At 51.0% G+C, this 13,065-nt stretch overlaps 1 protein-coding gene across 1 annotated transcript in view; it reads left to right on the top strand.

Annotated features, from left to right (window-relative positions):
• The window catches only part of gli3 (GLI family zinc finger 3), a 122,909-nt gene extending 109,959 nt beyond the window's left edge, over positions 1-12,950 (top strand). Inside the window, exons 11-16 of the mRNA XM_062521410.1 lie at positions 3,544-3,693; positions 3,947-4,111; positions 4,459-4,752; positions 7,020-7,419; positions 7,892-8,239; positions 8,375-12,950. Of these exons, the coding sequence (XP_062377394.1) occupies positions 3,544-3,693; positions 3,947-4,111; positions 4,459-4,752; positions 7,020-7,419; positions 7,892-8,239; positions 8,375-10,527 (3,510 nt within the window). The 3' untranslated portion in view covers positions 10,528-12,950. The remainder of the gene's footprint in view (positions 1-3,543; positions 3,694-3,946; positions 4,112-4,458; positions 4,753-7,019; positions 7,420-7,891; positions 8,240-8,374) is intronic.
• The last annotated feature ends 115 nt before the right edge of the window (positions 12,951-13,065 follow it).

The raw sequence follows: 13,065 nt of genomic DNA, 5'->3' as shown, positions 1-13,065 counted from the left end.
CGGCCACAGCAGCACGGCCGCCCCGCCACCGGCCTCTCAGCGGGGAGATTATCGATTGCGTATAAAATTGCCATTAGACCGTGCCATTAGGTCGCCACGTCTCAGCCTGTCCAGCCTCCGCACCCCCCCCCCCCCCCTCATTTTACCAACTCATCACCCCTGTTTTGTGTTCTGTTGGGGGGAGGGGGAAGAGAGTGTGTGTGTGTGTGTGGGGGGGGGGGGGGGGGGGGGTTTAGGGGGTCGGTCTGTAGATCCATCACCGCCAGGCTCAATTGTTGGACGTGAGTCGCGGTACGCTAACTTGCGGATCACTCTTTCATTCGCTCTCTTTCTCTCTCTCTCTTTCTCTGGTCCTCTCCATTTCTCTCTCTCTCTCTCTTTCTCTCTCTGTGGATATTGAGCGCAGCGCTTCACAGACAGATGGTATGCCACCGGGATTCCCCCCTCTCGCTCAGCCGGGGAGGGAGAGTTTTTCTTCCATGTGACGGGCCCAATGTATCGATCCTGACATGGAACTTTATGAAAGAGCTCCCTATTCCTCCAGTCCACTGGGCCCTCCTCTGTCTCTGGACGCCCTCAGGTCACCTCAGGTCACTGTCAGCATGAGAGGCATGGAGAAAAGAGCCATTTGGAATGGGAGATGACCGCAACAGTTTGATAGTGTCTGGCCTGTGATAACCGTGAGAGATTTAGGCATATTAGGCCCAGCCAGTTTATTCACATTTAAATAAGCCTTTCTCTTTTCAAATGAGGAGTTCAGGGCAGAAGTTGTGGGCAGTATCACTTTGAAATGGGCCATATTAGGCCAACTGGAGGCAGAGTGTGTGCAGTAAGTTGTTTTGGGAGAGTAAATACTATTGAGTGAGCTGCCACTCAGCATGAGGAGTACACAGGATGAATTCAGTAGATTTGGTGAGATCTCCCCCTGATGGCTCCACTTCTGACTGAGAGGACCCTGTCCCTGTCCATTGGGGTTTTTTCTTCATAGCCATTTCTCTGTCCAGTCAGTTGTGACTCAGCATCAGTAGGCCATCTCAGAGCAGGGCCGTTGTTTTTTCATTCAGTTCTCAAGATGCAGCTCAAGTAAAGAAGCAGTTGTGGACACCTGTCACACACACACACACACACACACACACACACACACATTTTCACTGTACTGTATGCTCACTGACACACAAGCCAAGAAGTTTTTTGGGGTGCGACTGCAAGCCATGAAAGTGGCGTCGAGGGGTGACAGGGTGACAGAGGCGGCTCGTCTTTGTGCCATGAAGAGGAATGGAGGATGAGGCGCATCTGAGGATCCTCTCTCTCTCTCTCTCTCTCTCTCTTTCCCTCTCTCTCCTGCGCCCCTCTCTCTGTTCCCTCTTTCTCTCTCTCTCCTGCGCCCCTCTCTCTGTTCCCTCTCTCTCTCCTGCACCCCTCTCTCTGTTCCCTCTCTTTCTCTCTCTCCTGCGCCCCTCTCTCTGCTCTCGCTCCACCTGTCTCCCCATCCTTCTTCCTGCCGTCAGTCTCGTCTCCGGCCTCTCTGTTCCCCTGGCTCTGGGCATGTATGATGCAAGGCGAGGCTCTTCCTCTCCGTCTCTCCAAAGTCCTCTCCCTCGCTCCCTTCACTCTAGCCATCTCTCCTCCTCATTGCATATTTGGGGTTGCTCTTACCGGGGCATACAAATACTCAAACACACACACAACACACACACACACACACACACACACACACACACACACACACACACACACACACACTTACTTATGCACACAGACTCTGATATGCATGCAAGTGCATGCACACACATAGACTGACACACGCTCAGTCTTCTCTCTTTCTCTGTCTATCATTCACTGACCTCTCATCTCTCTCTCCCTCTTTCTTTCACTCTTTTTCTTTCTCTCGCTCTTTTTCTCTCTATGCCTATCATCCCATGACCTCTCATCTCTATCACTCTCTCTCTTTCTCTCATCTCTCTCTCTCTGTCTCTCTTTCTTTTCCCTGTGTGTGTGTGTGTGTGTGTGTGTGTGTGTGTGTGTCTCCTTACTTCACACTCTATACCCTCCCTCAGGCAGGGGTCTCCCTCCCCTGGCTCAGGAATGTAATATTACGAGTTCCCCTCGCTTGGCGCAGGATATTGTGTCTGTCTCCCTCTGAAAGGCATCCCTAAGAAGGGCCGCGAGAGGAGCCCAAACACACTGTTGGCTTTGTAAGGAGTCCAGATGTTGTGTAGAATGAGCATTCTGCGAGGCTCTGTGTGCATGTGTGTGTGAGTGTATTTGTGTGTGTGAGTATATGTGTGTGCATGTGTACTCGCTTGCTGTTAATATGACCATACGTACTTTTCACTTCTCTATATGGCCAATGTGTTAGACAGAGAGAGCACAAGACACTGAGAAAAATGATATATTTATACACGTATAACTGAATAAGAGGGAGAGAGAGATTTCTCATGTGAGAACTGGGGGAAAAGAAGGGGAGGTAAACAGAGGAGGTAGATTGCACAGGGAGTAAGAGAGAGAGAGAAAGAGAAAGAGAGAGAGAGGGGGAGAGAGGGGTGAGTCTCTACTGATATCAGGCCAGGGTGAAGTGGTAAAGCCCTGGTGTTTGAGCTGGTTTTGACGGAACTTTTGATTTCCTTCTCCCACCCCCCGTCACCCCACCCCCACCCCTCCCCCTCCCTCCTCTCTAAGCCTCAGATTGGAAGTTGCCACGGCAGCACAACTGTCAGCACATGTCACGGTGGGGCAGAGGCCCGAGATGATGGCGAGTGACAGGGTTTTATTTGAAATCCCGTTCAGATTGGACACTGAGACTCACAAGCCTGCTTTATGCCTGCCACTACAGATGCAGCAGGGAAGAAGGGAGGGGGGGGAGTAAGAGAGAGATGAAAAACTGATAGTGTGTAATATTCATGGATGAATAAATGTGCAGAATACAAGGTGAAGGTGGGACGTTTTTAAGGAAGAGAAGAAGGAAGGAATGTTTTAGGGAAAGAAATCAGGAAAGAAAGAAAAAGGAAAATGAAGGTGGAATAACAAGGAATGTGTATAAGTAATTTTAGTTCCAGTACCGTTTTAAGTCCAAGAATGGCTACAGGTTGTGGATTGAGCAGTCTGTTGATAAAAGTGATGATGCTTCTTCCAGATCTCAACTTTGGTTCTTAGCCATCTTCGTCTATAGATTTTCTGCACTACACTGACAACCTCAAGGACATGTCATTGTGATGCACATTAACACAGTTAAAATTCATAAAGCCTTGTTATGTTTGGAATAAAACTTGACATTTATGTACTGTGTCCAGTGTCGCCATTCCAAACCTGTACGGGGTCTCACTCACTACGCATGAAGACGCCCCCTTGTGGTGTACTGAGATATTACACTCATACTTTTTCCTATTACAGTAAGGGATCCGGAAAGAATGGAGATGTTGCAAGTCATAAGGCTGAAATACAGTGTTAATGAATTAGTTCTGTTTTTCAAACAGTAGTTTAAATGTGCTTCTGTTCTTATGTGTTTATAATTTAACTCACCTATGGTCACCTCTCTGTCCACAGCATATTAATAATGACCACATCCATGGGGAGAAGAAGGAGTTTGTGTGCCGCTGGGAGGAGTGCTCCCGGGAGCAGAAGCCCTTTAAAGCCCAGTACATGCTGGTAGTCCACATGAGACGGCACACTGGAGAGAAGCCTCACAAGTGCACCGTAAGAACTACACTTCCCAGCATCCACTGCAGCAGTCAAACATTAGCTGTGAAGTCATGAAGTACATAGTTTAGGTGAAACATGTCAGATGAAATTGCTTAAAGAGTAGAGGATGAAAAATCAGATGACTAAGTGTAAGCATATGATTCTGAAATATTTGTATCCATTTATTGTAACAAAGTAATGAAGGTGGTGAGGTTTTCCAAATATGACTTAACACTTTGCTTTTGTGTGTGTGTGTGTGTGTGTACAGTTTGAGGGCTGCGCTAAAGCCTACTCCCGCTTGGAAAACCTAAAGACACACCTGCGTTCACACACTGGAGAGAAGCCGTACGTGTGTGAGCACGAGGGCTGCAACAAAGCTTTCTCCAACGCCTCAGATCGTGCCAAACACCAGAACCGCACACACTCCAATGAGGTAGGACCTGTAGCTAACCAGAACATTCACATGATGTACACTCACCCCTACTAATCACACACACCTGTTTTTATTTAGCGGTGTGTTTCTGTAACATACTTGTGTACATTAGTGGTACATTATTGGTACACACTACACACTCAATAGTACACTCTTAAAATACCCTGTCCACTGTCCACTGATGGATACATTGTACCATGAAATCACTGGGGGATCAAAGCGTGCAGATGTGGCAGGCTCTTTTTCCTTTTCATTGTTCAGTATCCGCCACCTGTTGTAATGTGTGTGTGTGTGTGTGTGTGTGTGTGTGCATTCTTACATTGGCCTTATTCTCTCCCCTCACACAGAAACCGTACGTGTGTAAGATCCCTGGCTGCACTAAGCGCTACACGGACCCCAGCTCGCTACGGAAGCACGTGAAGACCGTGCACGGCCCCGAGGCCCACGTCACCAAGAAGCAGCGCAGCGACGCCTACCCCCGGCCCCCACCTCAGCCTCGGGAGCCGGGCAGCAACGGTCAAGGCCGGTCGCCAGGTCAACCGCCCCTGGGCGGGTTTGCAGACCAAAGGGACTACAACCATGCTACCTCGAAACAGGACGAATGTCTGCAGGTCAAGTCCATCAAGTCAGAGAAGCCCATGGTGAGTCTCCTTCTGAGGCACAACACAGGTGGACATCAGAGAGGGGGCTTTGAAAGTGTAGGACGTCTGAGTCACATCTGCTATTGGTGCAGTTGGTCACCTCTAGTTCACCTCAATGTCTCTAGAGTACGTAATGCACCGCAATAGATACAAAACCAATGTACGCAAATAATAGAACAAGACAGAGGAAACGGATAGATAAACCTTCATCATATCACAAAGTAGTATTGTCAGCTAACAGACTTAAACTTTGTATGACACTCTTCAAAACCACAACGCCCCTGTTCAACTACCATTCGTCAAAAAGCCCCCGGTGTTCTACAGCACAGATTTCACATAGCTAACTACCAGGTGTCTATTGAGATTAACAGTCAAACATTGAGAAACATGTGTTACCAAGTAGCTGGAGAGCAGTGCAATTTCCAGATAGCTTTCACCCCTCTGAAGTAGGTTTTCCTCCCGTCTGTGTGACACGAGATGAGATGTGAGGAGCAGGATGTGTGCTTTGATCTGTGCTCTGCCTCTGCCGGTGTAATAACTGAATTTTTCTCCTACCCTAATGCCTCATGCATTATCTTGCCCTGCCTTTCTAAGGACAGTGGGTAATCAGGTGAGAGCGCTGTCCATTCAGCCTGCCCCCCCCCCCACCCCCCACTCCCGGGGCTTCATCACGAGCCATTCCATCTGCCTGCTCAGACCCATCTCTCATTCAGGGTGCTGTGAGCCCCTCTCCTACAGTTAGACCACATTAGCGGATCATAGTGCACACACACACACACACACACACACACACACACACACACACACACACACACACATAATTTCTTTCTCTCTAACACACAAACACACACAAACTATCTCTCTTCCTCTCTCTCTCTCTCTCTCTCACACACACACACACTTTTACCATCTTGTCATTACACCATAGTGCAACTTGTCTGTTTGCTCCATCTCTGGCCCTGAAAGGAGCTGCCCTGGTGTATGCCGAGTGAGCAAATAAGTAAATAGTAAGAGTTTGCAGTCGTGCTGGGAAGGCTGGCAGGGAGATGTAGCTAACGCTAGCCACTACGGATGTGAATGACAGACTGAGAGCGAGGGAGAGAGGAGGGGGGGGGGGGGCATTGTCTAAAGAGTCTCCCTCCTCAGGTCAAGAGCAGGGGTGAAGTTGAGGTCCTGTTTCATGCTGAGACAAACATAGTCCACAGTAGCACTCTTTCTTCTTTCTCTTTCTTCTCACTCTCTCTCTTCCTCTCTCTTGCTCTTTCGCTTCTGCAGACCATGGTGTAGTTTCACCAGGGATAGCAGCCCAATTAGGGCCCGTCTGGTCTGACAAAACAGCATTGTTTGTTCAGCATTGTTTTCTGAAAATAGAACAAAGACAGCTGCCTCTTTCTCTTGTGTGCACTGTGTAGAGACTCACTGTGCCCCATTACGGGTGTGTGTGTGTGTGTGTGTGTGTGTGTGTGTGTGTGTGTGTGTGTGTGTGTGTGTGTGTGTGTGTGCGCGTGTGTGTAAGGCGCTTTATTGCTTTATTTAGACAGAAAAGACACAGCAAATTGATGTTGAGAAAATCAGCATGTCTGAAGGGACAGCTCATTAAAGAGTTAGTTAACAGCATGTCCTAATAAATATTTAAGAGACAAAGTGGTCATCAGTCACTGTATTTGTTTGGGCAGCTGCTTACTCTAGGAGAAACCATTTGAGAAAAAATCCTAAATAGTCTTGTTGGACATCATACATGTTTTTGCCATTGTGGTGTATTCTGTTGTCATAAGCCATTTATATTGCCATACTGTCCCAGTCTTTTCAGTTCCCATTGCATGGATGTTTCTGCAACACTAAAAGGCATCATGAATGTGAAATACAGTATCATTTGAACAGTAGATTTGTACATTGATTAATGATCCCGTTATTTCCTCTCCCTTACTTGTCCCTCTCATCCTTTCTCTTTAACTTCTCTTTCATATCTGTCCATCCTTCTTTCCTTCCTTCCTTCTTTTCTCTCTCCTCTCCTCTTCTCTCCCCTCTGCTCTCCTCTCCTCTCCACTCTTCTCCTCTCCTCTCCTCTCCTCTCCTCTCCCCTCTCCTCTCCTCTCTTCTCCTCTCCTGTCCCCTCCTCTCCTCCCCTCTCCTCCCCTCTCCTCCCCTCTCCTCTATTCTCCTCTCCTCTTCCCTCTCCTCTCCTCTCCTCTCCTTTCTTCTCCTCCCCTCTCCTCCCCTCTCCTCCCCTCTCCTCCCCTCTTCTCTCCTCTCCTCTCGGGGTCCAGACGTCTCAGTCAAGCCCTGGCGGTCAGTCTGCATGCGGCGGTGAGCAGTCCCCCGGCGGCGGCCCTCCCGGCCGTGGAGTCCAGCTTGCTGTGAGCGCCGTGCGGCTGCAGGGGGAGGGGGAGCGCGAGGACTACGAGGACGAGGAGGAGGACGACGAGGACGAGGGCGAGCTGGAGGAGGAGGACGAGGACGACCACATGGACCGCATGGACCGCGCCCCCATCATGGACGCCACGGTCTCCACGGCAACGCTGGCACTGCAGGCCCGACGCAGCGTGGGACGGCCACTCCGCTGGATGGAGCAGGTGAAGATGGAGCGGCTCCGGCAGGTGAACCTGCCACACCTGTCCCCCACGCCCCCAGCCAAAGGCCACGGCCTGCCCACCATCCTGGGGAAGGGTAAGGACACTACAGAGATGTGTGTACTTTCCACCTCACTACATGAACAATGACAGGTACTGCAGTGGATTGAGCTCTTGTTTAGCCACGACTATTGATTTCCAATAATTACACAGATTAGATTATGACTGCAACAGTTAAGACTCCTTCAGATAGCACTCCTCCGTAATGAGAAAGTAGTGTACAAAGGCAGATTCACACATCAGACCCTTTTGTGAAATTACCGCTAGAACTCAGGGTTTCACTTTGACTGTGAACGGGGCTTTACAGTAGAAAGAAAAGAGTTCTGATTCACATTGACAGCACGTACTGTATATTGAAATACAGTTCTCTAGACCCGCTCTTACATCACTTCCTGATATTTCCCCTTTCTGAACCTCCAGTCAGACTCAACAAACCTATCAAAGCACAGAACAAAGCAGCTAATGAGTGTCTGTCTCTCTGATGTAACCCTCCTCCCTCTCTCCCTCAGTGTCGTGTCTGGGCCACGGTGATTGCCGGCTGGTCCCTCCGCCTCAGGTTCCCGCGTCCACGCGAGCGGAGCCGTGCGGGACGGAGCTGACGGTGCTGAGCCTGCTGGGCGGAGGAGGAGGCGGGGGGCGGCGGGACAGCGGCGGGAGCGCGGCCAGCTCGGCCTACCTGAGCTGCAGCCGGCGCTCGTCGGGCATCTCGCCCTGCTTCTCCAGCCGGCGCTCCAGCCAGGCCTCGCAGCCCGAGGGGGCCGGGGGCCCGCGCCGCCGCCACAACCTCAGCTCCACCGACTCCTACGACCCCATCTCCACCGACGCCTCGCGCCGCTCCAGCGAAGCCAGCCACCACGGCGGGGGCAGCAGCCTGGGAGGAGTCGCTCTGACCGGGCTCGGCTGGAGCTTCGGAGGAGGAGGAGGCGGAGGAGGAGGTGGAGGAGGAGGAGGAGGAGGCGGAGGGGGTGTCGGAGGTCACACGTGCGCGGGAGGAGGCGACGGGTCCAGGGGAGGGGGCATCCTGAACCTGACGCCGGCGCAGCAGTACCACCTGAAGGCCAAGTACGCGGCGGCCACGGGAGGCCCTCCGCCCACGCCGCTGCCCAACATGGAGCCCATGAGCCTGCGCGCCCGCATGGCGCTGATGGGCGACGCCCAGGACGGGAGCAACCCTCCGCTGCCCCCGCTGGTCCGACCGCGCCGCTGCAGCGACGGGAGCACCAGCGGCGGCTTCGCCCCGCACAACGGCTACCGCCACCGCGGCCTCTACCCGGGAGAGGGCACGGCAGCGTCCACCCGGCGGGCCAGCGACCCCGTCCGGACCGTGCCCGTCCAGGAGCCCTCCGGCCCGCCGCAGATGCAGCGCTTCATCAGCCTGAACAACATGCACTCCCACGGCCTGCCGCCGCTCGCCGCCCAGCACGGCCACCAGGGGGAGCCGCGGCACGCCGCCCTGCACCAGCACACGCGCTCGGAGGGCAACCTGCAGCGCAGCCTGCACTCCCCCTGCCCCCCCCGGATAGAGGAGCACTCTGCGCTGGAGGACCTGGCCATGGAGGACGACGGAGCCCTGCTGCTGGGCTACGAGGACATGCTGCCCGACGACCTGCTGCACTACATCCGCTCCCAGGAGCAGGAGGCGCTCTACAGGCAGGCGCAGCTCGGCAACCACGGGAGCGGAGACCTTCACCATCCGCACAGCGCCAACGGAGGTGACGTGGACCTCTTCCAGGTGAACTCACCTGGGCAGCAGCAGCAGCAGAGTGCGGAAGGAGAGGGAGTCGGCGGCGAGGAGCAGCCCATCCAGTGGAACGAGGTGAGCTCGGGGAGCGCACACCTGTCCCCCACCAGGCAGCAGCAGCAGCCCTGCGGAAGGTGGCCGGAGCGTGGCGTAGTCGGCAGGAGTCCGTTCGGCCAGTTTGGCAACATGGTGGTGCAGCAGCAGCAGCAGCCACCGCAGCAGCCGCCTCAGCTCCCGGGGGATGTGTTCGGCCAGCCCAGAGGGCCCCCGGCACCGTCGGCCAACCCCGGCGGCGGCGGCAGCTACCGCTTCCCAGACTGCAGCGTGAGCGCCTCCCGCAGGGCCTCCGCGTCCAGGTTCCCGCAGCTCCAGTCCTGCCAGCTGAACGCCGGCGGCGTCAAGTCGGAGTCCACCAACACGTCCTGCCTGGAGAGCAGGAGGAACAGCTCCACCAGCGTGCCGGCCTTCAGAAGAGCGCCCGACTTCTCCCAGATCACCCTCGGCCCCATCCGGCAGAGCTGCGGCCAGCAGCAGCAGCAGCAGCAACAACAACAGCAACAACAACAACAACAGCAGCAGCAGCAGCAGGGACACTTCCAACAAGGTCAGCCCACGGCGCAGCTGGTGGGGAGCAACCTGCTCCTCCAGAGGTCCTCTCAGGAGGCTCTCCCTCACGGGGCACTGCTACGTCCACACCCCCCTGCCAGCCTCCAGCCAAACAGCAGCAACTACAGAGGCTCTGCCCGACCTCAGCCGCATCTGACCAGTGGTCATCATGTCAGCCCCTGCCACCAGCAGCAGCAGCAGCAGCAGCAGCAACACGGCTCCAGAAATGGCAGCACGGCCCACTGCTCCCTGGCTGGCCACATCTCTGGACTGAAGATAGAAGCTCAGGACCAGGCCAGCTCTTGCTGTACAGTGCAACAGCAACAGCAGCAGCAGCGACAAGCAGGATTCTTCCAGGCAAGTTTTGGAGACTGTAGCGAGGCGTTTGACCCATCTGAGGCCAAGCCGTTGTCCCTGCTCAGCCCAGCGGAGCGGTGCTTGATGGAGGCCCAGGCGGTCCAGCCCGACGCTCCCTCGGTCCCTCTCCTGTCCCCCGGCGCGGACCAGGTCACCAGCACGGTGGACGGCAGCCCGTCTTGCGAGGTCCTAGACAGCGTGGGCCTGGACTTCACGCCCATTCTAGAGGACAACTACGACCAAGGCAGCCTGGTGTCGGACGTCCTCAGCCCCAGCGTGTTCCAGGGCATGTCGCGCACCTCCTCTCGCCTCACCACCCCTCGCGCTTCCGCCGCCTTCGCCAGCGTGCCCTCCGGCCTCAACAACATGGCCATCGGCGACATGAGCTCACTCCTCTCCACCCTCGCCCAAGAGAGCCGCTTCCTGGCCATCATGCAGTAGCTCTCTCTCTCTCTCTCTCTCTCTCTCTCTCTCTCTCTCTCTCTCTCTCTCTCTTTCCCCCCCCGAAGCCCTCTTATGTGGCCACACATGAAAGGAATTGCTTTTAAAAGGTGAAATTGAAAGGGACGTAATCTTATAAAACAAACATTTTTAAAAAGAATTATGTAGAGGGGGGAGGAAAAAGTTGATGTTTTTTATTGACTGCTGGTTTACGAAAGGATGTTAACACCAAGTGTTGGTCGAGCAGATGTATTTTCTGTCTATTCCACATAGGAGCAGAGTTATGCCAAACGTACAGTATATAAGGATATATAAATATATATTCCATTTGTGGAATGAAGGCTATTTTTGAAGCCCTTTTATAAAACTATCTCTTGATAATGATGATGGTTGGAGGCCTGGTCTCCCACACATCACTCTAAAACAGTATTCTTGTGCGTTGTCTTTATTTTTCATTGTATTTTTTTCTATTTGTGTTTCTTTTTTTGTTTGTTTACTGTATATTTTCCATTCTTTTTGCTGTACACTGTTGATATAAATGCATGTTGCTCACATGGTGAAATGTACACACTGTCTTTTTAAGTGCGTAGGCTAGCTCATGTGCCAATGGAACTTGAGAGAACCATGATTTGTAGTACACACATGGTGCAACCACACTGACTCCAGAACTTTGGCCCCCTGACCCCTCCCCACCATCAGCAGGTCAATACAGGGTCGAATTTCACAACAAGCAGGCGCTTAGGTCACATTTTGATACGGTATTTACATTTTTTACATTGTTGTTTTAGTACTTTTTATGTTTGCGCAATATGTAAAAGATGGTGTTTTTTAGTGATTATACAGGTCTCACCAAGTGGTGTGCTTGTGTGTGAGTGTGTATACTTGAGCAAGTATTCCAGTAACGTATTGAGTCCAAATATGTAGGACCATTTCGACGTCAAAGGTACTCTTAGAATCGTCTTGGTCAATTGTGTATTACTTGATTTATCACTTTTTTTGTATGTACTTACATGTATATATCACTTTTGATCTTTTTTTTTACATTGTAAAAAAAAATAATGCTTACTATTTCTGATATCAGGACCATCGGTGTTGTCAAGTTGTACATGATCAGAAATATCTTTTAGAGACTTTGCGAGAATGTGCTCTGCGTTGAGCCACAGGGCAGAGCGTATCAGGACGACGAGCAGGTGATATGACTGCACATCAACAGGGGGCGCTGTCACTGCTGATGGAGCAGGCGCAACGTGATTCCAGCCAGGAGTGGGACTTTGGAACATGATGTTGATTTCTTTTTCACCATTTTTCTTTGTATTTGTAGTTTATGATTTTGCTATTGTGACAAGCGCGAGACAGAGAGACTGATGACAGATTTTAGGATTACCCCGGTCCTGTTGCTTAAATAACCTCTGTTATGGTACTAACATCCGACAGATTTCTTTGTAGGCCCGACATGCTCAGTTTTGTATACCACGATGAGAGATTTATTAACAGTATTATCATCGGTCTATATCTTTTTTGTGTACAGTCGTGAGCACCATCCTGTAGCAAATTACTGTAGGTACTGTCTGCCAGATTGGTTGTGTTCATTTACAGTATCGTAGTCTGAGTCATTTGTTTTGTAGACGTGTAACAGTGTGTCACTCTATTGTTGTTTTTAAAAAATGATATGACCCACCCCCAAATGAGAGGTTTTGAGGGTGGGTGTAAGGTATGTGCCTTATCTCAACCTGTTCAAATTAGATAACATACAAAAAAAGAGAAACAGATCACTGCCACTCTTCCATAGTGAGTTATCATATCAGAAATGATATACTGTATGCATTACCTACGTATTTTCTTTTTCGCTTTTTAAAGCAAGAGTTAATTGTTCAAAGATTTTAGGAAAACAGTGGATTCTGAGTGTGTGCGTGCATGTGTGTGTGTGTGTGTGTGTGTGTGTGTGTGTGTGTGTGTGTGTGTGGATTAGTGTGTGTGTGTGTGTGTGGATTAGTGTGTGTGTGTGTGTGGATTAGTGTGTGTGTGTGTGTGCTGGGAGAATATGATGAATACGATCCATTTTATTTGGAAAATAAGAAAACATCAACTAAAAACATTTTAAAATGTTGTTTAAAAACTTTGAGTTATCACATTTCTTGCCTTTTTGATTTGATTGTTTTTTATACTTGTAAATATATAACCATTCTGTAGGTTTAGCTCAGACTTGAGGAGGCACCAGGGGCCAAAAAAGAGGAAAAGTGAAAAGTGACTGAAAAAAAGAAATAAAATAAAAACAAAACAGGGATTCAGGGCCCAGGTCCGTGTTAAGAATGGCAAGACATCATAGCACATCCATATTGCCAACAGGGCCCTGTTGCTCTTTTCTAACTGACCACAAATGTTTGTATGGTTTTAATAAAAAAGGAAATTATATCTGAAACGTCCTTACTGTGTGCTTATTCTGTGAGTCAGAGCTGTGATGAAGACCTAATGTTTTATAATAATATATCATTGATGAAAGCTATGGTTATGAATTGGGATTTGTTGATGTGATAATAT

The sequence above is a fragment of the Sardina pilchardus genome, chromosome 19 (genome assembly GCF_963854185.1).
Source record: "Sardina pilchardus chromosome 19, fSarPil1.1, whole genome shotgun sequence".
Classification (NCBI taxonomy): Eukaryota; Metazoa; Chordata; class Actinopteri; order Clupeiformes; family Clupeidae; genus Sardina; species Sardina pilchardus.
Note: the sequence above shows the minus strand (reverse complement) of the source record. Positions and strands in the feature narration are given on the sequence as shown.